This window comes from Erinaceus europaeus, chromosome 18 (assembly GCF_950295315.1).
Source record: "Erinaceus europaeus chromosome 18, mEriEur2.1, whole genome shotgun sequence".
Classification (NCBI taxonomy): Eukaryota; Metazoa; Chordata; class Mammalia; order Eulipotyphla; family Erinaceidae; genus Erinaceus; species Erinaceus europaeus.
The window spans coordinates 5,377,010-5,403,061 of NC_080179.1; the positions used below are offsets into that span (position 1 = coordinate 5,377,010).

General features: G+C 37.9%; 1 protein-coding gene and 1 long non-coding RNA gene across 4 annotated transcripts in view; one reads left to right on the top strand and one right to left on the bottom strand.

The window, feature by feature from the left end:
• The window catches only part of COL3A1 (collagen type III alpha 1 chain), a 43,708-nt gene extending 17,949 nt beyond the window's left edge, over positions 1–25,759 (bottom strand). The window contains exons 1-24 of the mRNA XM_007528997.3: positions 25,564–25,759; positions 13,875–14,077; positions 13,568–13,618; positions 12,772–12,885; positions 11,533–11,610; positions 9,813–9,866; positions 9,036–9,089; positions 8,136–8,189; positions 7,433–7,486; positions 6,991–7,044; positions 6,058–6,111; positions 4,885–4,929; positions 4,713–4,766; positions 4,186–4,230; positions 3,478–3,531; positions 2,959–3,057; positions 2,419–2,463; positions 2,142–2,240; positions 1,878–1,931; positions 1,643–1,750; positions 1,377–1,430; positions 613–711; positions 243–296; positions 6–104 (exon numbers count right to left, since the gene is read on the bottom strand). Of these exons, the coding sequence (XP_007529059.1) occupies positions 6–104; positions 243–296; positions 613–711; positions 1,377–1,430; positions 1,643–1,750; positions 1,878–1,931; positions 2,142–2,240; positions 2,419–2,463; positions 2,959–3,057; positions 3,478–3,531; positions 4,186–4,230; positions 4,713–4,766; positions 4,885–4,929; positions 6,058–6,111; positions 6,991–7,044; positions 7,433–7,486; positions 8,136–8,189; positions 9,036–9,089; positions 9,813–9,866; positions 11,533–11,610; positions 12,772–12,885; positions 13,568–13,618; positions 13,875–14,077; positions 25,564–25,642 (1,758 nt within the window). The 5' untranslated portion in view covers positions 25,643–25,759. The remainder of the gene's footprint in view (positions 1–5; positions 105–242; positions 297–612; positions 712–1,376; positions 1,431–1,642; positions 1,751–1,877; positions 1,932–2,141; positions 2,241–2,418; positions 2,464–2,958; positions 3,058–3,477; positions 3,532–4,185; positions 4,231–4,712; positions 4,767–4,884; positions 4,930–6,057; positions 6,112–6,990; positions 7,045–7,432; positions 7,487–8,135; positions 8,190–9,035; positions 9,090–9,812; positions 9,867–11,532; positions 11,611–12,771; positions 12,886–13,567; positions 13,619–13,874; positions 14,078–25,563) is intronic.
• On the top strand, positions 14,073–26,052 carry LOC132534235 (uncharacterized). Of its 3 annotated transcripts, XR_009545910.1 has the most exons (4): positions 14,073–14,219; positions 20,444–20,614; positions 22,922–23,083; positions 25,910–26,052. It is a non-coding gene; the product is annotated as an uncharacterized LOC132534235 (long non-coding RNA). The 3 variants fall into 3 exon arrangements; XR_009545909.1 differs by lacking the exon at positions 25,910–26,052 and having other exon boundaries at positions 22,922–23,529; XR_009545911.1 differs by lacking the exons at positions 14,073–14,219; positions 25,910–26,052 and adding an exon at positions 20,018–20,145 and having other exon boundaries at positions 22,922–23,529.

Here is a 26,052-nt window from a genome sequence, read left to right on the forward strand (position 1 = left end):
CTTACATCATTTCCTTTAGGACCAGGGAAACCCATGACACCAGGCTGTCCTCTGGGACCCGATGGGCCTGGGGGACCTGGTCTACCACTTTCTCCTTGACTTCCCTGAAAGAAATAGAAATTGTATTAATGCAGGGCCAGCTCAAGAGGACACACACGAGACTGCGCAATATACATCAGGACGAGGCCAGATCATGCACTGTTCACTGGGTTTATACAGTGAAGTATTAAAGAGGTACGTACTGGAGGTCCTGGCTTTCCATCATTGCCTGGTCCTCCTGGGCTTCCAGGCATACCCTAAAATACAGAAGTCGGTCAGTCTGGTGACCAAAAGCTGAAAGCTAAGATCAAATGCACCTGAAAAATGTTGAGATGTCCACTGACACATTGCACACAATTGCAAACATCTATTTCTGTCTATAAAGTGCCTTAGTCAAGTGTTCTATTTTTTGCATTTTTTTCAGTCTATACTAACCTATGTTTCCTTAATGTATTTTAATTTTATTTTGAACCTATAAAAGGTGGGTCCTGATTTAAATTGTCTTTGATCCTTCTTCCTTTGCTTTTCTTCTCAGGTGACTACAGTGCCATTCAAAAAAGTGTTTCTTCATACCCTGATTCCTGGACCTCCAGGGAGACCGTCTCTGCCGGGTTCTCCAGCAGCTCCTCTTGGTCCTGCTGGGCCGACACCACCACGCTCTCCAGCGGGACCCTAAGAATAGAAGCAAATTAATGAGAACTACTAGAGAAGTACTGGTTATCTATCACTAGAGTATTCCATTTGGTGTCTTACAGAGAACTGATGCACTCCTCACATCTCCAGTGGGATCAGTTCTAGCTTGGGTTGTTAGACTTGAATTTCTTTTCTTTTTTTTTTTTTCAGAGTTGGGGCATCATGCACATACAATTTTATTTCTCTTGACCACTCTTTCCTTCAGATAGAAAGACAGAGAGTGAGGGAGGCAGAGAGAGAGAGAGAGGGGTGGGGAAAGAGAGAGAGGGGGGTGGGGGTGGGGAAAGAGAGGGGGGGGGCACAGCACTGGAGCTCCCTTCAATGTTTTAGAGCTTCCTAGGTAAGGTAGTTCCAGGGCTTGAACTTGGTTCAGTTTATAGAGAATTTCCCAGTGATTTAATTTATCTTATTCTTGCCAAGGCACAGAGATAAATAATTTCCAATTGACAAGTAAAATGATAAATTAACAAATTTGTTTCATTACAAAGCAAGGAAACTGATTGGCACAGGGCTAGAATTATTGTTTTGTGTTGGGAGTCACTTTTAAAACACTTAAACATACACCCTTCCAGTATTTAAAGTTAATTAGTGGGAAGTTGTAGTACAGACATTTACCACACCAGAAACTACAGCTAGCTAGCTACCTTTTCTCCTGGAAGGCCATTAGCACCGGGAGCTCCTCGGAATCCAGGTGCACCCTGGAATGAGAAAAGTTAGAGATTTCCATCTAAAACATTAACACACTCATTGTTCTTGAATAACAACAGCAACATCCCCATGTCACTCAAGTCCTCTAATCAGTATTTTAGGAGGGGACTCATAAACAACATGGCTTCCCGATTCTGCAGGGAACATTCTATGTGGGTGACAGCAATGCTGTCTTGCTCTTCAATGTCTGCGGGGAATGTACCCTTTCTCCTGCAGCTCCTGGAATTCCATTTGCGCCAGGTTCTCCAGGAGAACCATCTTTGCCATCTTCACCCTTGGGTCCTGCAGCTCCTGGAGTACCAGCTTCACCCTAGGGAAGGATGCCAAAACGAAGAAAGTTTCTAAATCTGGCTGCAATTTTTTTTTGCCCATTTATTTTTTGATGATGCCATTTGCTTTAAGAAATAACCAAGAGTGGTAGAGGCAATGATACTTACGCGTTCACCACGTGGCCCTGGCTCTCCTTTGGCACCGTTCTTACCAGGCTCACCCTAAATGAAACAAACAAAAAATCTTAGCTTAAATCTGTGAACAAAGTTGTGGCCAATGGCAACGAACACATTTATAAAGACAGAATTAAATAATCATAACTTAAACCAAACACAAAGAAAATAGAAAGCTATTACTTTTTGTTGTTGTTTTTGCTGCTGTAAGAATTTAGACACACTTTAGGGAAAGCTAAATAAAGACAAGCAACTTACTGCACCACCTCTCTGTCCAGGTGCACCATTGGTCCCGGGTGGTCCCGGTGGACCTCGGGGTCCCAAAAGCCCAGGAGCTCCAGGAATGCCAGCAGGACCCTAAAATCAGCCCAAGAACATTAACTTTAGTCAGACTTCAATGCCTGTTTCTGACTAAAAAACACAGATTTGTTTCTACGTAAAATTCAAGCGAAAACAAATAACGTGTGTAGTTGATGGAGGTGGGAAGGGAGAGGGAGAGGGAGAGGGAGAGGGAAAGGGAGAGGAGACCTCTTACCATTTCACCTTTACCACCAGGGCTGCCGTTATTCCCGGGAGGGCCCTAGAGGGGGAAAAAAAAACAAACAAACACCACTGGTCAAAATATAAATAGTGCAAAGATATTCAAACTTATTTACATGTGTGTAAAATGGAGTTATTGGTGGATGTGACACTTCACAGAAGCTAGATGTTACTGCCAAACAGAATATCACACTTGAAATGTAGGCAAAAACGACCAAGATCTGTTTAGATTAAATATGTACTTGTTCTACAACATGAAATGATGAATAAAGAAAGGTCGATTTCTGAGGTTTTTTGATTTGTGATTTGTTCTACTTCACTCTGTGTCATACGAGTCTAAAATTCATAAATCCTAGGGGAGAGTAAACGTCAGACTGTTATCACTCTCAACACTTCTCAAATCAGTATTTCGCATAGCCCTTGCAGAATGCTCAGCAACATTGTATCCCCCCTCCAGAAATAATCTCAGTTGCTCTCAAGATGAAAACAAATTCTTTCCCCAATAAATGCAGCAACAGTCACAGCTGCTACTCACAGGAGGACCTTGAGCACCAGCATGACCTTGAGGTCCAGGTTCTCCTCTTTGTCCTGGGGAACCACTTGAACCAGGAGACCCAGCAGGTCCGACTTCACCCTAAGGGACAAAAACCCCCTAAATGATCAGTTCCCTTGAGCACTTCTAATGATGTAGTCAGTTTGGTCTTCACTCTTCTTTAGACCTGCGTCTACAGTCTGGAATAGTAGGATTAAATTATTTCCATTCTATATAAGGCAAAGAAGCATTGATAATATAGGCAGATAAAAATGACTATAGAATGAGCATTATTTTTTTAGGAAGAGACTGGAAAAAGAAAGATGCATTAGAAGAGCTGTCAGGAGAATTGAACGCCAAGGACAACACTCCTGTGGGAAATAGTATAAGGCTTTAGTAATCTGTACAGAATGTATGCTTTTGTCTAGTAAGAAAAATAATGTTTTTTTAAGAATCAATCTAAAATGTTTCCTGTTGTCTTTGAGATATATTTTATATTCAACTATAGAAATATATGTGTACCTTAGCACCAGGAGAACCAGGGAATCCTGCAGTTCCAGGGGGACCAGGGGGACCCTGAAAAAAATCAATGCAAGGGCTTTTATTTTAGTACATAAAATTGAACATAGCTAATAAAGAGTAAGGGAATTATTAAAAATACAAAAATCCATTATGCAAATAAAAATGGAATTCATCACTCAGTGCATCTCATGTGAAGAAACAGTGTGATGAAATAAAAAAAAGGCAAGTAAATCAATAGCTAGAAATTTTGGTTCTTTCCTCCTTCTCCTTAACTGCCACCACTACCACTTCTGCAATGAAATCCTGAACTTGGTGCAGGTTATGGAGACCTGGACTTATGTGCTCTCACTGATTAAGAAGAGGTCATTTTACCTAATTTCCAGGACTCTTTTAATTATAGTATCTTATACTGGATATTATCAAATGCCATGAGGATCATATAGAAAGTGCTAGCAATTGGTCAAACATAAATGAGTCATCATATTGTTAAACCTTGTCCAACGAGTTCAACGTTCGTTTCACTGGAATGTTTGTGAACAATGTTGAGTTTGGGGTCTCAATAAAATTATCATCCTAACATTTTAAAATTATGAAACCATCAACATAGGTGAGACAGCCTGTCTTCATGCGTATGTGTCTGTGTACTCTGAAATCTTCCCTCTTTCTCTTCCCTCTGAAGCTATCAGGGTTAGACACAAGATTACTCACTGGCTGGCCATCACTTCCTCGAGCACCATCATTACCTCGGGACCCCTGCCGAGAGAAATTCAGATCAGACACCTTTACTCTGGAAAGCTGGCTGCAATAAACAGTTTGACTGAAATTCTGACTTCACTGGGTAATTTTCTTCAAAAACATTGAACTATGCTTATTAATTGTATGTTTTTAGAAACAAGGTGTTACAATTCTGATTCATATAACAATGATTATATGTAAAATGATGGGATTCTGTGTTTTACATAGTTGAGACCATTAGTGACTCTAATGACAGAGTCAACACACACACACACACATACACACACACACACACACACACACACACACACACACACACACACTTCTCAGCAGTGATAATAGCTATAAAATATTCAGTTATGTGTAAAAGTTTATGGAGGTGACATTCAAAGCAATTTTGCAAGAAGAATATGTTCTTGTAGGTTGTCACAGCTGTGAAGCCTAACCAGCTGCTTGCCCCCTCCTCCTCATCTCTGGTTCTATGCTGAAGTAATACTCACTGCAGCTCCTGGAAGTCCTGGTCGTCCTCTCTCACCAGGAGCCCCTCTTGGACCCTACAGAAAAAAACAAATAAATAAAAGAATTATTTAATTTTACACTTGACATGTGGAGAGTACTAAAGGACTAAGTTAAATGAAAACTTAAACATTATAGGATAAGAAGAATAATTACCATAGGTCCTGGAGATCCATTTTCACCTGGAAGACCATTTTCACCCTAAAAAAAAAATATATATATATATATATACATATATTTATTTTGTATAACAGGGAGAAATATATAGCTTTCTTTAAATATAGCCTTTTGTGAAGAACATTCTGGATGCAAAGAAAAGGAAATATACATTTAATGATATCAAAACTTTGATAGCTTTTTCATTACATTCACTATAAAGCCAAATGTTTGAATTCAGAAACTGAAGACTCAATAGAAGTGATCAGTGAGTTATTCAAGGATGGTTATGCATTTTTCATTTAGACACTACCAAGTTTCATGGGAGTTTTAATGATAAAAACATCTCAATTAGTTATATTCAGTTCCTTAAGTGCAAAATTCAAGAAAATTTCAGAAAAAGTTCAAGCCAAAATAGAGAAATAGTTATAATATGTAAATAAATTTATGAAGATTTTCTCTTTCTTTCTTTCTTCCTGCCTTTTTTTCTTTCTTTCTTTCTTTTTTTTTTTTTTTTTTGCCTCCAGGGTTATCTGGGGCTCAGTGCCTGCACTACAAATCCACTGCTCCTGGAGGCCATTTTTCCCATTTTTTTGTTATTGTTGTTGGATAGGACAAAGAGAAATCAAGAGACGAAGGGAAGACAGAAATGGGGAGAGAAAGATAGACATTTGTAGACTTGCTTTACCACCTGTGAAGCGACTTCCCTGAAGATGGGGTGCTGGGGGCTTGAACTGGGATCCTTGTAATGGTCCTTGTGCTTCACATTATGTGCGCTTAACCTGGTGTGCTACCACCCAGCCCCCTCTTCCTTCCTTCCTTCCTTCCTTCCTTCCTTCCTTCCTTCCTTCCTTCCTTCCTTCCTTCCTTCCTTTTTTTTTGCTTTTTTGCCACCAGTGTAATCACTGGGGCTCCCACCACCTCCAGAGGCATGTTTTTCCTCCCCTGCTTCTTTCTATTTCTGTTAGATTGGAGAAAAAGAAATTGAGAAGTGAGGGGGATATGGAGAGGACGAGAGAAAGACGACTGCTGACCTGCTTCACTGCTTGTGAAGCACCCCCCCCACAGGTGGGAAACTGTCTTGAACCCAGATCCCTGAGTATGGTCATCTGTTTGCTTAAGCAGGTATGCCACCAGCTGGGCCCCTGCAGATGGGATTTTTATATAATTCACCTTTAATCCAGGAGCACCTGTCTCTCCCTTTTCTCCATTTCGTCCATCGAAGCCCTATAAAATGAAAAAAAAATTCGTAGTTACTATGATCTGTTAGTAATTCAGAGTGGTTGAAAATTTGCATTGCATTATATGCAATGAGTTCTTTCATACGACGTTATTTTCAACATTAACTTAAAACTCTGAAATAAAAGATACTTGACAATGATTTTATAACAAAACTTTTGCACTAATAAGAAAATAATAGTAGGTTCAACTAGGATGTTGCCTTCTCTGCAGAAAAGTAAATATCATTTTCACAGATTTACTTTGATTAATTTAGTAGATTTATAGTTTAGTTAGTGAAGAATAACTAATATTTTGCATAAAACAATGTCCTGTGATTTAATCCATAAATCATACTAAAGAGGCCAATGGTTCTCAACAACACTATTTTTCTGACAATGATGATAAGAAAATTAAACTATTCCTTAATTTTTTTATCTGTGATTATAATGAGTCACACAACTGTAGGATTACAGGGCATAGTTCCTACAATCCTACACCACATCCACCACCCACGTTCTGTGTCTCACCCTCCCATTTCCCAAAGATAACCGCCATAAACTAGTGTCCTTATTTTTTTTTCCCCCAAGTTCATGTGTATCGGATCTCTAGATTCCACACATGAGTGAGACCATCAGGTAGGTATCTTTCATCTCTTTACTACTGTGCTGAGCCTAGTTACTTCCTTGATTTTTTAAATTCTTTCCACAAATATAAAACAAGAATAATTATTTTATGCTAAGTAAGTAGTTGATTTGGTCAATGAATAAAATTCATAGACAAAGTAAGCAAAGCAACTAGCAATATTTAGAATGAATTTAATTGTCCATAAAACTGACAAGGAAATGAAGACACAGCAGATCATAAGCACTGTGAAATTTGACTTACTCGGTGTCCTTTCATACCAGGGAATCCAGGAATGCCTGCTGGACCTTTGATACCCTAAAAATAATGAATAAAAGTTATATTAAAGCATTTTTTGTCTATTCAGATGTATTTTTCCCTTTATTGGGGGGGGCATTAGTGGTTTAGAGTCAACAATATAATACAGTAGTTTGCACATGTGCAACATTTCCCAGTTTTCCACCTAACAGTTCAACCCCCTCGAGGTCCTCCTCCACCATCGTGTTCCAGGACCTGAACCTTCCCCCCACCCCAGAGTCTTCTATTTTGGTGCAGTACACCATTAAAGCTCTTTCAAGTAGGAAGTCACCACCCAGAAGTAAGATGCTTCCTAGTTCACAGTGTTACTCAGTGCCATTGAATAACAATCTTCAAATCCAGCTCACTGCAGCTGCTTCAATCAATCCATTGAGAACTGAAGACTTACTGGGGGTCCGGGTATTCCTCGTTCTCCAGGGCGTCCAGGTCTCCCAGATTCCCCCTACACGGACAAAGGAAGAACCTATTAACACTTTATAAGAGAAAAGACATCGCTGCTCACTAGGAAACTAATTGTCATTCTCCCCCTCAAGGGCTCATGAAAATGGTTGAACTCAAGGTATAGATAGCTGTGAGGTCAACTTTTTTTTAAGGAAGGAGTCAGCATGTTCACACCTTGGTCATAACTTATATAAACATACACAGTGGTTTCTTCACTGGGATATTAGGATTCTCTTTCAATGCAGCAAGCACTTGACATTGACAATTGAATTGGTAAGAATAATAAAATGTGAAAGTAATTTTTGTTAAGTTTTCAAGAGCTTAAAATACTAATAACAATCTCTTCATTTTTAAGGGGTCGAAAGAAGAAACATCTGTTCTTTTTGAAAATTTTTTTATTATTATCTTTATTTATTGGCTAGAGACAGTCAGAAATTGAGAGGGAAGGGGCAATAAAAAGGGAGAGAGACAGAGAGACACCTGCAGCCCTGCTTCACCACTCACTAAGCTTTCCCCCTGCACATCGGGACTGGGGGCTTGAACCCAGGTCCCTGTGCGTTGTAACACGAACGCTCAACCAGGAGCACCACCACCCAGCTCCACATATTTTTCGCTTAAATGACATGTTCATTCTATCCTTAGAAACTTACATCTTTTCCTGCAGGACCAGATGGACCTATAGCACCAGGGGGTCCTGGAGGACCCTAAAATAAAGAAATGAAAATAAACATTTTGTAAAAATTTTCATTATAATTAATTTTTTAATGAAGACTCTGTATTTATAGAAGAAGACTTCTTTGGGAAATACTTTCAGTACTTATCATGAAAATGTGACTTTTAGTTATAGTACACCTATATTATATCCAATTTTTTTTTACTACTTATTAATCTTATTTTTAGTAGGAGCTTAAAATTTCACACATCCCCATTTGATATTCTATGTGCATACTTAACCCCCCAAAATCTATAATTTTCACATATTGATTTATTTGGAAAATAGTGGGTATTTCTAAATACTTTGTCATACTGAGCTTGTTAGTTTCACCTATTCTACAGATTTATTTAGTCACATTTTCTTGGTGCACTGTATTACATTATGTTCATTACTACTGAATTCAGTTGAAACATAATGTACCAAACGTAGCTATGAAAGAGAACTAGTAGACTACTAGAAGCACCAAGTCTGCACTCAGGAGACAAAGGCCTTCATACTCATCCAGTAAGCAGACTAATGTGATAGTAAATTGTTCTGAGAAGTCCCATGGTAAGTGGCAAGTGTCTCCAACATACTGAAGACATTAGCAGAGTCCAAAAGAGCTTTGAAACCAGCTCAACCATGATAAAAAGTCCTATGTACGGACTGGGAAGACAGCTTCACGAAGCCCCAGGTGATGCTCTTGATGTTTCTCTCATAAAAATATGTAAACAAATATTTTAAAAATAGGCACTACTTATTTTAAATGATAAGAGCAAAATAATGTACACCTACATTTCAGAAAATAAAGGTGGCTTCTATTTGTGTGCGTACGTGTCAATTTAGATATACTTACTGAAGGACCAGCTTGTCCAGGCTCACCAGGGGGACCTTGGTATCCCGGAGAACCCTAACAGATAGAACAAGCTGTAAATATTTCTAAAGGAATTGAATCTCTATATCATTCAGTTAAATCTAAATGGCAATAAGAAATCAAAATTTGTCCATGAAATTGGGGAGTTGTATTCCAGTTTACAAAGGCTGTAACTAAAAAAATTCCAAATGAGAATAAAGAAAACTTATTCCCTTCCATCTACTTGATTTCCCCAAAGATGAATTATTTCCCATGTTAAGCCATAATGAATGTGACTTATATAGGTGGTTGATTCTACCACAGTTGCCACTGTCTGGAGTCATTGGTAAGAAGGAATTAAGTTGAAATGCCAACATCTTTAAAGAAATCATTAGTTTTTGTTTTTTTAAAAATATTTATTCTCTTTTTGTTGCCATTATTGTTGTCATTGGATAGGACAGAGAGAAATGGAGAGATGAGGAGAAGACAGAGAGGGGGAGAGAAAGAAAGACACCTGCAGACCTGCGTCACTGCCTGTGAAGCGACTCCCCTGCAGGTGGGGAACCGGGGGCTCGAACTGGGATCCTTAAGTCGGACCTTATGCTTTGCGCCACCTGCGCTTAACCCGCTGTGCTACCACCCGACGCCCCATTAGTTTTTTTCTTTTCTCTGTGATGCTGGTATTGTACACATATAATCTAATTATCATAGTATCTGTTTTAACATCTTTTACATAATGTATATGGAGAGGAAATCATCACTCATGGTTATTATACTCACAGGGGAGCCGGGGTGACCAGATGCACCAGGGGGACCAGGAGGGCCAGGAGGACCCTACAGTAAATTTGAATGACAAATGAAAAAACAAACAAACAAACAAGCAAACAAACACACATCTGAAATACACCAGGCATCAGAAAGCTATTTCTACATAGAAATTATCCAGCATTTTAAACATGAGGGCTATGTTTCATCTTATAACGGTCCTTTCAGTGTAGGATTACTTTTATGAGATCTACCATCTAGATCTCAGAGAAATAAAATTTTAAATGAAATTCCACATAAGATATTGACCTCAAATACCAAAGAGGTGGATTCAAAATCTGGAAATTTCTTGGAAATTCCTACAATATTAGGATCATTATCTGTACTGAGAGGAAAGAAGTATCTTTTATTTTTCTCTTTTGGCCTGACATGCAAACTCATTGTGGAAAAAGTTTTCTGTATGCTTATAAATCCTATGACCCAAGTCTAAAAATGATAGAAATCAACCCCAAATTTACTAACTATAGCATTGAGAGACACTGACAAGAAGCTTAGACGTACATATACGAGGTGATAAGAAGCTGAGGTGATGGCTAGTTGATGTATTACTGTTCAGAAATGCAGACTAAATAGGAGGCATTCAGTTTTATGGCATGCTGCTTTAGGGACAGACAAATTTATAAACAACAGCTTATGATTCAGTTCTCTTGTAACCTCTTATCTGGAATGCTAGCAGTTGTGACCTTTAAGACTTAAAAAAAAAAAAAACCATATATTTGATTGAAAAATAAGATTCTTATGTAGCTGTCGCTAAATGAGCAGAAATATTTTACATAATCACTATAATTTTTCTTCTGGCTTTGAAAGATACAATGCTGTCACTGCCCCTAAAGCTTTAGATGATTCTGTAATTCTTTTTTTTTTTGTGATCTCTTGTAGGAAAATTTCATTGTCCCTCTTTTGGATCTACTGACAAAAAAATTGCCTTATGTCCAGAAATCATAAATGTGTGGACCAATGGTCTGGACAGTGGTCTACTGTAACCCTAGAGGATGTAGCATTATGTCTCACTCATACTTGCCTACTTGAGACGACTAGTGAAATGATAACTTTTCCTAGTGTTGCCCCTTCCGTGGGGATGCTTTGTATGTGGCAAGTTTCAGAGATGCTTTTAGTGTTTTCTTCCATCAAAACTCTAGGACATTTACACTGAAGGGCATCTTTCAGACAGTTTGTGCTGAGTTGGTCAAAGTGTGAAATGTTTCTATATGCTTTCAGGATTTGAGAGATGAATTGTGATATTGGGCACCTGTCACTCTTTCTGTCATTGAGAAAGCAGCATTTGATTTAGGAAAAAAAAAAGAGAGAGAGACATAAAAAAAGATTCTGAACATTTTGGAGGAGGAAAAGTGAAAAGAAAAGAGGAAAAAATTGGTTAAAATGAAGAGTGTGAGACCTAAGCATGATGGCCAGTGGACGTGGCGTAGATGGTCTTGTGAAGAAGGGAGTGTGGTGAAACAGGCATAAAAGGAGAGGCGGTGAGGGGAAGAAATGAGTTAGGTTGAAGAATTACGATGCTGAAAACGCTGACGTTTTTCTTTCCCGGACTCAGTAGAGATTAAGTCATTATATACAACTCCGTGATAAAACTGTCATTGGAAGAACAACCACTCAAGACCTAATGAACTGGAAGGCCACATAATTTTCTACAAGGCTGAAAAGTAGTTGTACATACAGCAGGCCCCGGGTAGCCTCCGCCAAGTGCTGCTCCTCCAGACTTGACATCATATGAATCAAACTGGGGAGAATAGTTCTGTAGCAAAGAGACCAGATAGATACGATCATTTTGATATGTAGGCCATAGCTCTTTTCCAAAAGCATTATGAATAAAAGCATGCGACATCTGTTATTAACTCATGAAAGGTTCTGCATGCCAGAGGATGGGGGTATGAATTATTTGATGATCTAGGTCATCCTATTTCTTTGTGGCTTTAGATATTAAGCATTAAATAGAAATGCCAGCTTATATCCTATCTTATTCTATACATGGTCAATACCAAATAATTCGTTCATATATGTTCTTTTTAAAAACATATGTAATATCCACGGCATCAGAAATATAAACAACTGCTTGGGTCTGAAAAACTCTTGATATTATACAATATAACCCCAGATTTTTGAACACAGAAAACAGAGAAGTTAAATGACTTTCCCAATAGCTAATATTGCAAGTAAAATTTTAACTCTTGGCTTCTGATTAATATACCTAATATTTTCACCCCCAGTAAACACTGCCATAGAAATGTTTCTAGCATGGGACTTGTTGTACTTTAAATACTGTATGTAGCAAAGGGTTCTGTTTCTTTATCAGGATTTGTTGCTCCTTGACTTATTTTTAAATCAGTTTTTAAGCTCCTATTGATGTGTTTGTTTTATAATTTCTCCCAGATCCATATTTTTTTTAGTTATTTGTTTTACATGCAGAGTTAGTTGCTTGACATGCTTGTCAGCAGTAGCACAGCATGCTCTAAAGGCCTGATAAGAACAGTTGCTTAGGCTTCAAAGCTCCTTTTAACCTGCAGTCGGTAAGGAGAGTTCACATTTCTTCAACTTTTTTTTTTTTTTTTTTTTTTAGAAAGGGGTTATATCACAGTTGCATCAGCTCTCTAGGTTCATTCTTTTGGAACTTGCTGTTTCATTTCTCAGACCTATTACAATTACTGTAAGCCTTCTGAGAAGCTGGGAATTTTTCCAAAGACATTGTAGCAGGGGCAGCAGCATTCTGAAGCAGAGGGAGTGCCGAGAAAGCAGCACTAGGAGCAGGGTAAGCATTTGTAAGCACTAAGTGAGGATTTGTTAAATACATAAAACCAAGTAACAGATATAAGAAGCCCCCCAAATTGAGGCGTTCCCCAAAGAAAGGGAAGTGAGGTGGTTTTAAAGGGGTGCATGCTGCAGTCTTGGAATAGATTACCTGGCCACCGGTTGGGCATGATTCACAGATTCCAGGGGGGCCAGGAGAACCAGGGGATCCTGGTTGTCCTGGAATGCCAGGATCACCATTTCTCCCAGGAATGCCAGGAGGACCCTAAAAAATTCAGAGAGAAAAACAGATAAGACACTGGCAAGTCCTACTTGTGAAGATTCATCTTCAAATCCTCTGCTTTATGAGGAATCAGGACAAGGAACTCATTTTCTGAGAAGTGCAGACATTTTTATCCAGTGAAGGGAATAATTTCAGTGCAATTTATTTCTCTGTTATTGGCCTATATTTTCTTTTCTTTTCTTTTTTCCTCAAACTGATAATGGTGATAGAGTCATTTCATAATATTTGGGGAATGTTCCTCTTTACATGCACAATTATGAATTGCTTGAGTTATTTTGTCATTATTTAAATGTGTAAGACTAAAGAAAATATATGGATAATAAAAGCCCATATATGCAAAGGTTTTTTTTTAAGATTTTTAATTATTTTTATTTATTTATTGGATAGAGACAGCCAGATACTGAGAGGGAAGGGGGAGAGAGAGAGGAAGAGAGACAGAGAAACACTTGCAGCCCTGCTCCATCACTTGCAAAGCTTTCCCCCTGCAGGTGAGGACCGGGGGCTCAAACCTGGGTCTTTGTGCACTGTAACATGTGCGCTCAACCAGGTGCACCACCACCCGGCCCCCATAAACAAAGATCTTTAAATGAACAATCTTAAAAAGAGAACGGCATCAGGAACTGTCACTTGCTTCATTTTCATTCATTGGAACATGCTTACTTACAGGATCTCCCTTGGGGCCTTGCGGTCCTTGACCATTAGGAACTCGAGTAGGCTAACAAATGCAAAGAAAGAAATCAATTAAACAGCAGAACCAATGTTTCCACGAAGTGGTGTACTGACTTGCATATTTATTTCTGACCCTGAGTCACATACAACTCCTAGTTTCAAAGGGGAACATTCACCTCCGATTTGCATACTAACAAGATTGTTTAGTAGACATTTCTTTCAGGTCCCATCCTCTGAACCAGGAATAACTCATATTTTCAAATAGGGATCTTGAAGATGTTCAGTGTTATCTTTTAACTTACAGCTGTTGGAGGCTGAGGGCAAACTGCACAACATTCTCCAAATGGAATCTCGGGGTTGGGACAGTCTAATTCTTGTTCATCACATATTATGTCATCACAGAGAACAGATCCTGAGTCACAGACGCATATTTGACAGGGTTCTGGCTTCCAGACATCTCTATCTGCATAGGACTGACCGAGATGGGAGCATCCTCCATCAACAGCTAGAAGACAAGACAGTGTGATGTTTTAGAACTTGCTGAAATAATAAGTAGTAAGAAGTTGCTTACAACAGCCAATCTGTCTATAAGCATCAAGTTGGCACACCATGGTGAATCCTCATTAAGTCTTTTCATTTCATTTCTGGTAAGAATTTAACATAGATGGAAATCACAGAAATACCATAGCATTCACTTATTGCTCATGCATTCAAAACATCTCTTTCAAACCAGTTGCAGTCTTTAACAGTAGATAGAAGCATAAAACTGTAAAGATGATGTTGTCATTAATTTGGAAGATTTTATGTATCTTCTTAACCTAGGTGAGAATCCTAGGAAAAAACTGAACTACTCTAGGCAGTATAACACTCTTCTAGATCCCTGGGAAAACTTAACAAAGCATACTGAGTGTCTAGAATATCAGTGCTGGGACTGGGTTGTGGCACACCTGGTTGAGCGCACATGTTACAGTGCACAAGGACCCAGGTTCGAGCCCCCAGCCTCCACCTGCAGGGGGAAAGCTTTGCAAGTGATGAAGCAGTGTTGCAAGTGTCTCTCTGTCTCTCCTTCTCTATCACCCCTTCCCTCTCAATTTCTGTCTCTATCCAGTAAATAAAATAAAAGATAACAATAATAATAATAATAATAATAAATGACCAGGTGGTAGCACAGTGGGTTAAGTGCACATGGTGCAAAGCTCAAGGATAGGCGTAAGGATCCCAGTTTGAGCCCCTGGTTCCCCACCTGCGGGGGGGGTCACTTCATAGACAGTGAAACAGGTCTGTAGGTGTCTGTCTTTCTCTCCCCCTCTCTATCTTCCCCTCCTTTCTCAATTTATCTCTGTCCTATCCAACAACAACGACAGCAATAACAACAACAATAATAGCAACAACAACGATAAACAACAAGGGCAACAAAAGGGAAAAAATGACCTCCAGGAACAGTGGATTTGTAGTGCAGAAACCGACCCTCAGTGATAACACTAGAGGAAATATATTAACAATAGGAATGAATAAACAATAATCCTGGAGGAAAAACAAAAATGCAAAGACCAAGGGGGAAAAATTAAAAAAAAAAAGACTTGCTCAAACAAACAAACAAAAAATATCAGTGCTAACTCTGTTGAACATTTGGAGATCAACATAACATAATATATTATGTATACTATATGGATTAAAAGAGTTCCAAGTCATCAGAAGTAGGGTTTTTAAAAAAAGAAATATTGGCAAGGCATATGTTTTTAAAAAATATGAATCATGACCATGTGTATTAGTGGCTCCCAATGGTTAAACTGGTCCCAACCAAATTGCAAAGTTATTTCTAATTATATGTAAGGTATTGAAATTTCAGAAGTTATTAACAATGAATCAGTTTAGGGCTTGCCAACATAAAACCTGGTCTCAATTCTTAAAACATTACTTGTGGATTGTGGTTAAATGCAACTTTAATTCTGGAGTATTACGATCAAAGTTTGCCAGAAATTGAGTAAATAAATAAAAAGTTTTCAAATATCTGCGATTTTTTTTGCAAACAAATAATGCATTGTTCAGTGGCTGATGTGTGTGTGTGTGTGTGTCTGTGTGTGTGTGTGTGTGTGTGTGTGTAACAGGAAAACTATATTTTCTCAGAGTCAGAACTTGAAAAATGTTTACTAAAAAAGTATTTTCACTGCTTGAAGGAGGCAAGTAGTTAACAACCAGTTTTTGCTGTCCTGCGAACAAGAGGCATCTGAGTGGGCCTAGAGATATTTTTCATCTGGATACTCTATATTGCATACAATCATCACTTTAAGTTTCCCTTTCTGTTTGCACTGAAGATTGAAAGAAATGATTTAGGTTCACACTAAGTATTTTGGGTTTAGAAGCTTAGCTGGTACAGGAGGACATTTCAGAACCCATAGTCTTTACAAAGTGGCCTGCATTTTCCTTTGTGTATGAACACACAATTTAGTGATCTTGTGTAATGCCCTGATCTATTCAAGAAATTTACAAGTTCATTCTTTCTCTGTGTTACAGTTCTTTGATGTGTTCTACAGCTAATGAAGTAGCAGATGGTTGTTTCATGAAAATTTTAAGTAGGCGTGAATTTATTTTAAAATATACTAGTTCATCCTCCATGTTTAGAACAAATATATGAGAACAGTGGAAAGACATTTTGTGTTTTTTTAAGGAGTATTCCTTTATGCTTTGAAAATAGACTGACAAATGTTCGCCTAAAGCCAGCAGAGTAAGCTCATTTACATTATGTCGTGAAAGTTACACCCAGCAAAAGAAATCTTTTTCAAATAAGTAGGAATAGTAATAAAATAGGGAATCATGCTGTCAGATTCACTGTTTTTTATTCAGAACTTACATATTTAAGAACTAAATTCACAGCTGGAACCAGAAAAGGTCTGGAAGTTTGAAGGAGACAGAACATCTTATAAAAACAAACAAACAAAAATCCTTCAAATATATCCTTAAATATTTGTGTTGGATTCCTGTTAGCAGTATGAATCATTGTATTGCATTGCAATTTTTTTTATCAATTAACTTCATATGAGATGTTCCAAACAATTAGTTTCTAGGTCAAGACTTCCCTGTTTATATTTCAGGCTTCCCATTTCCCCGTTTAGAGTATGATGACTGTATATTATGTACATAAACTTTTCTAAAAGTAACTGTGGTATTTCGATAATACATGCACATCCAATTATCATGCACTCTAAAGATATCAATAACAAATAAGTGTCTTTGTGTCTATATATACTGATAGAATTGAGGGAAACAGAAAAAATACTAACTAGTACTAATTGTTGTTAATAGCACTTTGTTTCTTTGAGGAATAGCTAACACAAAACCTGTTCTGTAAAAATCTAGTGTTGAGTGCTATTGATGATGTAGTAAAGACACAAGGGGGAGTCCGGAGGTAGCGCAGTGGGTTAAGCGCAGGTGGTGCAAAGCAAAGCGCAGGGACCTGCGTGGGGATCCTGGTTTGAGCCCCCGGCTCCCCACCTGCGGGGGGAGTCGCTTCACAGGCGGTGATGCAGGTCTGCAGGTGTCTGTCTTTCTCTCCTCCTCTCTGTCTTCCCCTCCTCTCTCCATTTCTCTCTGTTCTGTCAAGCATCTACAACATCAATAACAACATCAATAATAACAACAGAAACAAAATAAAAGACACAAGGATGGTGACTGAATCCTGGGGCAAGCAGCTCATACTTAAGTGTTCTTAAATTGACTTAGAGTCAACACACGTGTTTTCTCGTGAGTATATACCTCATTATTTCCTGAGGATAATATCACATCAAACCATAATGTTTCATCTACCATAAAATGTATTAAAGAACATAATGGTTTATTAAAATTGCAATCAAGTGTTATAACTGAGCAAAACCCAATTTTGTACACATGAAAATTGTTAATGGAACTCCTTATTTCCAAATTGCATTAGAAACCTTGTGTGATCAAATCTTAAAAGGAGGGGTTTCAACATAAAGATTGTTATTTTAATGTAATTCTCTTTCATTTAAAACCTTGTTCTAAGTTAAAAAAAAAAGTAAATTGAAAGGTTAGAATTAATGCAGTTTTGTTTATTACTATACACACATCCATTTTGAAATAACTTTGGTTCTCCTAGAAAGTTAGTCTCCCTAGAAATATGTGCTAGAGCTTTCTATATTTCTCTATCTCAGTCATCTTTATTGAAAGAATGGAGAGATTTTATGAAGTTTCCTTTATTTGTTTTTCTCCTGTGCACGACAGAAATTTTGGCAATATGTTGCAGTAGAATTTAAACCTCTTTCACATGTATTTCATATCCTTTAGTTTGACTACCCTAGTCTGGAGACGTGAAAATGGTGACAGAATAAGAAAAAGAATGCTTTACATAGTTTTTCTTTCCACAGTTTTAAGTATCCTTGGTTAATTTGGTCCCAAAAGTTCAAGTGGCCTGTCTCAGAGATGAACTATTTATCACTTTTGGATTGCACTTCATTCTTTGTCTTATTCAGCAAGCAGTTACGGTATCATGGGTGGTTACACGAAGGGTGGTTACAATCCAATAAGGTACTTTGAAATAGAGGTCTCATTTATATACATTTTATTGAATAAAACAATGATAGCTTCCTAGTGGTAGGAAGGAGCTTCTTCAAGCTGTTCCCTCATTAAAGTGAGACTGGAATTGGAAGGAAGAGAAAGAGAGAGAGAGAGAGAGAGAGAGAGAGAGAGATAAAGAAAAGAAAAAGGAAGGAAGGAAAGGAGGGAGAAAGGAGCTGAAGAGTGGACCCCAAGGTGGTCACCATGGCAGCCAGGGCTTCTGACACTGACCATGTGGTGTTTCTGCTGACACCTGCTGCAAGGACTGACCTGAAAGGTTGGGTGTGTTCTCATCAGAGTAATAATAGGCCGCCATACTGAAGGAAAACTCTAAAGGGAGTCAGGTGTTTCCATGGTGGGAAGAGGATAGGAGAAAATGCTACAGTATTGATGGCAGTTCTGATATTAGTTCTGTAACTCGGAATATCAGTTAACCTTACCTTGTAGCTTGACCTCCTCATTACGAAGGTGAAGGTGCCAACACCACACTCGGTGTTGCAAGTATCAAGTACCTCAGGTAGATGATGTAGCCATGACTAAAACAACTCCTGACTTAGTCCATGTTCTCTGAACAAGAGGTGAGTGGGAAATACATGAAAGGTGTCTCGTAGGGGACAAAAAGGATAGCTCTGAAATAAACAGATTTGAGGCTTTACCAGTAACACACTAGGCTGAAATCACTTCCTTATTAGGATCGAATTTATAAAGCAAAATGAAGCCAGTATGTGACATAATGGCATCTTTGTTTCTTCTATCCTCTAGCTCTCTGCTTTGTCGCTTGATAGAAAGATAAAGGCCAGATACCATGGTATATTTTAGATGTGATTAATACATAACCCCATTTTCCCCAATCTTCAAATATCAACTCATGCTGATTCAACAGAATTTTAGTGTTGTGGCTTAGAAATAGTATTGATAATGGAAATGCCAATTCCTTTTCTTGGAGTGAAAATAAATTACATGCTTGAAACATCCGATCAAAGTGTTAGCTCAGATGATAAACTTAATCACTCTGGCTCTTACTGAGTGCTTATCTAGGTTAAATGTCTTTTAATCAGAAAATAACAGATGTGATATACAAATTATAACATTTTTCTTTATAAAGTTGGATATTTTGTAAGTGTGAATTCATATATATTCTAATTGAAAAAAATTGGCTTTTAAGTTTGGAAAATACACATTTTTATTAAGTGTGTTTCTACCACTAGCATGTTTATTGGAATATATTTAAAAACAATAGGCCACATAATAATAAAAAGGACTGAGAAGGCTCAGGACACAGCATAATGGTTCTGCAAAAGACTTCCATGCCTGAAACTCTGAGGTCCCAGGATCAATCTCCAGCACCACCATAATTCAGAAATGAGCTCTAGTCTTTCTCTATATCTTTCTCTCTCTAAGATAAACAAATTAAAATACTTAAAAAATATAAATTAAAAGGACTTAGGTGGAAATATCTTGCTTATATAAATAATTTAAACTTTAAAATATTCTTTGTGGACAAAGTTGTTCTGTCTGTGCCAAAACAAGGATGTGAAATAAAAACACTCAAAAATAAGCATCACTTCTAAATGTTTTATTTTTCTATTCTTTATAAAATGCGATATTCGTGTCTCCAGTGATACGTTTCCTTCAGGGTGGTTAATATTTAATCTTCGTCAAAATTAAAATTAGAAAGTTTAACAATGGAAAGTCTCCGAGACTAACAATTTGCAAAATAGGTTCAATTAAATATTACAATTAATACTACATGGTTAATATAAAACAACAGGAATACTGAAGAAAATATATCCCACTGATCATAGTTGGCCAAAATATTTCTATTTCACAAAGGAGAAGCAGTTTCACATCTTCGATGTTACTAATTTATTTTTTTCAGTAGTCTCGCTTTCCAGTAACACAAAAAATTCCAGGCTGCGTGTGCATAGTATCTCTTATTATAGGTTCTGTTACGAGTGTTACTTATTTCTGTGTGACTCTGTCTTCCCATTGACTCTCTAGGTGAGTACTATTTTCTTAGTTTGTGGATAAGGAATCCTAGATACAGATTCATCAGCAATTTCTCTAAGGTTACTTGGTAAGGTGCAAAGCTGAGATTTTAATCTAAGAAAGCTATGTTAGTCTGACAGTCGGTTGTATTCTGTTCTCAAGGAGAGGCCAAGGCTAAAGAATTTACCTTCAAAATTCTGTCCCACTATGGTTTTAGTCCTTGCAAGTTTAAACTAGAGTTTAAATGGAATAGTTTTTAAGAAGGATCATGGTTCTATATGGCATATCTGTTCTTTCTGGCCTCAAACAGGAAAAGAACATCTGGAGTTGAATTCTGCTGTTTGTTCTCTCCTGTTCTTATCAAGGAGAGTTACATCTACATGGTTATGCTAATGAAATCCAGAAAATTCAAAAGTCAGTTGCCATATGTAGGCAAATGTAGGATTCTAAGGATATCAGCAATGACAAACAGCAAGGACAGGTGAGACTACTGCACCAAATGTAAAAGACATATTTAGCATGTCTCATTAAGGGCACCAGTTTTCAGAAAACATAGTTACTAAGTGATTCAAATAATGAACTTCCAACTTCCTTGGAAAGTTCTATTTTCAGTCAGGATATTCTGAAAATACAGCGCAGGTCCAAAAGGTACATCTCTGATCTGGCTGGAGTCACGTCCCCTATATTCCTACCTGCCACAGCCAGAGCTCTGGTCCACAGGGTCACCAGGAAGTAGGTGTTGTGTTGAAACTAATTTCTCACTGAGAGTCTCCAAAGGAAGTTTAACTTTGAATGGTTTCTGGATGCTTTTTCTTCTGTTGTTACATTATTTGGACATTATAATTTTTGTTCCTTTGAACATTTTATTAAGACTAAATTTTAAATGGCCGTTCTTGACTGCAGTCATGGAAAATACAAGGGTTCTGTTAGTTAATCTGAAAGGAATCCACTTCTGCAGTGTTTTCTTTAAACACAGACAGAAATTCTAGTTGCTAATGTAACTCCCTAAACTCAGTTAACAAATGATTTGTTTAAGAATAGTTATCTCACTTTTTCCGTTGTCATTTTGACATGAAACAGGCGAAGTTTTCCCTTTCATTTTATGAAATCCTGACACCCTGCCTATTTTTTGTCCCAGGGCAGAAAGCAACAACACTGAGCCTTGCTAGCTTAGCCCGCCTCCCTCCTCCTCCTCCTCTTCCCTCTCCTCCTCTCCTTCTCCTCCTCCTCCTCCCACATCACTCCTCCTCCTCCTTTCTTTCTCCCTCCTCCTCCTCCTCCTTTCTCTCTTTCTCCCCCCTCCTCCTGGAAAACTTTTACAAGAAACAGTCTGCTGCGACTTATAACATTTGTTGTTACAAAATCAAATTGTTGAGCTAGCTGCATAATCTTTGGTAGCTGGCACCAAAGAAAAGCCGAGTCCTTCAGGATGGAAACCATGAGGTTTCCGTAGAGGGCGCTCTTGTCTTTGACTGACAACTCAAGGTCTGGCATGTGACTCTAGGTGTGGAAATTTTCTGGAGAACTATTTTGTAATATAATTATATTCCCGAAAAATTCACAACCAGTGATAGTCCTTAAATTTAATGAGAATACCTATTTGCTTTAGATTTTTAAATAGTCTGATTTTGAAAGGTCTGGAGGTGCTAAAGGAATGAGATACTCTGAACAAGGGAAGTCAATTTTTTTTTTGTATCAATGATTTATTTACCTAGGTTTTATATCATTAAAAAGCTCAAGAATTTCTGGTTAGACCATACATGAATATTTTGTTTGAAAAGTAGATCTAGCAATACAAAGTTATGGTTTTAATCTATCCTTTTTTTAACCTATAGAAATATATTAGCTGATAATATATTAGCTGATAATAGCTTCTAAACTAATGTACACTTTTGAAGCTCTTTTCAAGACAACTAAAAAATTAAGAAAATTCAGATACTCATAAATTATATTTTGTGTCTTTGGTCCAGGATTTAGTCTTGACTCTGTCTTTTTTTATGTAATCTCTGTTAAAGCATCAAAATGGTGCTATAAACACTGACGTATGTGAGAAGTTATGTATCGCCTCCTCTAAAAGTTTCTAGTGCATTTATGCTACATTTCCTTTATTTTATGTATTAATATTTTTAAATTTTTATTTCTAAAAAGGAAACACTGACAAAAACCATAGGATAAGAGGGGTACAACTCCACACAATTCCCACCACCAGAACTCTGTATTTCAGTCCCTTCCCTGACAGCTTTCCTATTCTTTATCTCTCTGGGAGTATGGACATTATGGGTAATTCTGTTTGTTTATTTTTAGGATCAAAACAAAACTAGAATTATTTGAATTCTACTTGATTGATAATTAATCTTTTTAAAAGCATAATGGAAAATGGACCCTTTAAAATGTATATTTTATTTGTTTGGTTTTAATGGGAGAAAAGAATTCAGAGAGGAACAACTTTGACTTCTGGTTGTGTAGAAATTGAACCTGATACTTTGGAGCCTCAGTTATAAAGGTCTTTTTGCATAAAATTATACTACCCCCCCACCTGTAACTAGACTAACATTCAAATTACTTTCAAAAATTTCTGGATAGTGTTACCATCATGTTTGTGTGTGGGTATGTTTGTTTGGCATGTTTTATCAGTAATTTATTCATTTTAAACAATATTTATGTTAAATATCCTTGGGAGAGTAACATTTAATATTTAAAATTCACACATGTCATATCTCAATTTTTCATTGTACAACATGGAATAAGGTTGTTACATTTATGTTGTCATTTCTCTGTCAACCACTAGGTGGAGAATCTATGTGCTTAAATCTTGGCATGTTTATAAACACAGGAAATAGAAAACAGGTCACATTTCTCTACTGGTGGAATAAAACAGAGAAATTAAATAGCATTTTTACAAATTGTAAGAAGACCAGCTTACAAAGGTAAGGAGATGTTTTATGCTTCTGTGAGTAGCTTACAAGTTAGTGTTTCTAAGAGCCACATGGTTTCCTTTCTGGGATTCTCAGTGAGTACAGCATAGACCCATATGTCGGATTATTCATAACTGTTCCCAGCATGCTGTATGTTCAGTTGCCTCCTGTAATTTCCCAAAACTAAACCATCAGGAGAATTCTCTTGCAGAACTTAGAGAGAAGAGATGACATACTATCTCAAGATGCTTAGACTATGTTTTGTAAATTTTACAAGCAAACAAGACAGTGAACCAAACAAGACTTTTCAATTCCTTTCAAACACTGAAAGAGTACACACATACAAGAAATTATTTGATGTAAAGGTAACATAAAATCAAACACTTTTCTCTAAAGTTGTATTGAGAAGAGAAATGGTTGTAATGCTTATAAAAGATTAAATTATAAAGTGAACCAGACAATACAAATATTTTGCCCATTTGTTGAATTTTGATTGTTTTTTCATGGAAACCAGGAGAATCTGTGAGCTTTATAAAGGACCAATGTTTTAACTGAGGTGGGGGGGGATTGTAATAATCTGTTATCCTAGTCCGGGACTGGGAGTTTCAGCATCTCCTGGGAGGGATAGAAGGGGAAGGTAAGTTCAGATGAGTGAGAGAGACAGAGGGAAGGAGAAATGAGTTCAAGGGATAGAAGGAGAGCAGCAGGAGGAGGAGAGGATGGAGGAGAGGAGAAGGAGGAAGATGAGGAGGAGGGAGATGAGGAGTAGGGAAAGGAGGGGGAAGAGGAGGAGGGAGAGAAGGAGGAGGGAGAGAAAGAGGGAGAGGAGGAGGGAGAGGAGAAGGAGGGGGAAGAAGGAGAGGCAGAGAAGGAGGGTCAGAGAGAGAGGAGGTGGAGGAAAAGGAGGGGGAAGAGGGGGAGATGAAGGAGGGAACAAGGAGGGAGGAGTTGGGTAGGAAGAAGAAGGGGAGCAAGAGGGAACAGAGCAGTACAGACATAGGAAGGATACATGGGGACAAGGAAAGTAGTTTAGCGAGAAAGAGAGAAGAGGGAGGAAAGGGAGAGAGGGAGGGAAGAGAGATGGGCTTGCCTAGGATGGGGGTGGCTGGGGGTGGGGGCGATGAGTGAAGGAACAAGAAGGAGGGTTTCCAAAAAGGAAAGGAAGCCAAAAAGGGTGGAGAGATGAGGAGGAGGAAATGGGAAGGGAGAGGAGGGCTGGGGCAAGGGGTGGGGGTGTGTGTTCTGGAAGGTTGGGTGGGGTGGAGGAGTGAAGAGAATGATGAATTTGGGTTCTTTTTTTATTATTCCTTTTTTTTGTGTGGCCACAGAAAGAAAATAATTGAAGCAATGTCGTTGGGAGACACCTCCCCCCCCCCACGCACACACAGCCCACACTCATGTACATATATGGCCTGTGAGAACAGTAAGAGATATTCCACATTAAAACAAAAGCTAGTTCAGATACCACACTGGAAAACAGCTGTCGTTTAAATGTAATCATTTCTGATTATGAACAAATAGAAATCTATATGTGATTTTTTAAGAGCTTTAATTTTAACATCTAAATATTTGTTTCCAGTAAAGTCTGTATTCTAATTTGTTCATGACTGCCAGAAACATGGATTAAAGGAAATATTTGTACTTACTCAAATAATGAGATAAATGTAGTTTTGTAAGCCAGAACATAAAAATCACTAATTGTACTTACTAGAAAACACAACAAAGCGACTCTTTGAAGTCAAATGATACTTGCATCTTTACCTTGCTTGCACAAAATTCAAGCATTTCCATTGAATGCAGTTTTAAAAATATTATCTTTGTTAATGCAAATACAGGCAAAGCATAGCACATGTGAAAACACTAGATTCTTGACCAAAAAATGCTACTGAACAATATTCATCAATCTATCTTCTATGTGCTTGAAATAGAATAAAAGCAGGAATGATGAAACATTTTTGGCAATTTGAACTTATTTCAAGCACACTGAAGCTGCTCTCTTGTTGCATTTTAGAGAAGTATAGTTCATAATTCTAGCAGTATGCAATATTCTCCTACAGAACATTAAGACATGGCGTTATGCATCAGCTTATTGGGAAAACAGTGCTTGATATTCTTTCATGACAAAGAATCTAACATACAAAGGGGAACAGAACAGAAGAGTATTCCTAGAGACCAATGACTTCCAGACTGCCGAGGGAAGCATTCCAAGATGTTAGCAATCCTGGAAGAGAGCTTTTTAAAGCCATTTCAGAAGTTTCCAGTACCGTTAACATAAAAACAAGGTATAGTACAAGGGTATCTTCATATTAAAGATCCAGGGAAGTTTTACAAACTAAAAATGTCAATACTCATTTAAGGCAGATGTAAATAGTCCCACTCTGATCACTTCTGTTTCACAATAGAGAACTTAGAAGGAAAGGATCCCTTTGGGGGGCTGACTTCCCCCTTCATACCTATTTATAAAAAGTAAAGACAACCCCCATCATAAAGTTTCTTGAAATCAGTACCCACTCACCTTCCTGCTGGGCCAAAATAACTGTGGGATGAAGCAGAGCAAGAAGTAGCCAGATCCCCTTTTGCACAAAGCTCATCATGTCTAAATATCAGACATGAGACTCTCTGTGCAAAAAGGAGCAAGGAAAAGCAGTTCAAAGTAGCACCATCAGTTAGTTGTTCCCTGCCTTTCAGCACCGGGCCCGTCATAAAACTCAGCCACTGAGATTCCTTTGCTTTGGCCTTAAATAGGAAAAAGTTTGGCTTCCCTCACTTTCCAGCCCCTTTCTGAAATATGAGAGCAGCACCCATCCCCTTTAGCAGTTAAAGAAATGATTAATACTTCTTTTTTTTTTTTTCCCTTATAGAAGACACAACCCACAGGGTAAGAAAAATAGCACATCTGGAGCTTGTATGCATCTGCTCGTGCAGATATTTCTTATATATTTTAATCACAAAGATGCTGTGTAAGTTTAAGAGTACATTTCAAAATGTGTGTTTTGTATGTTAA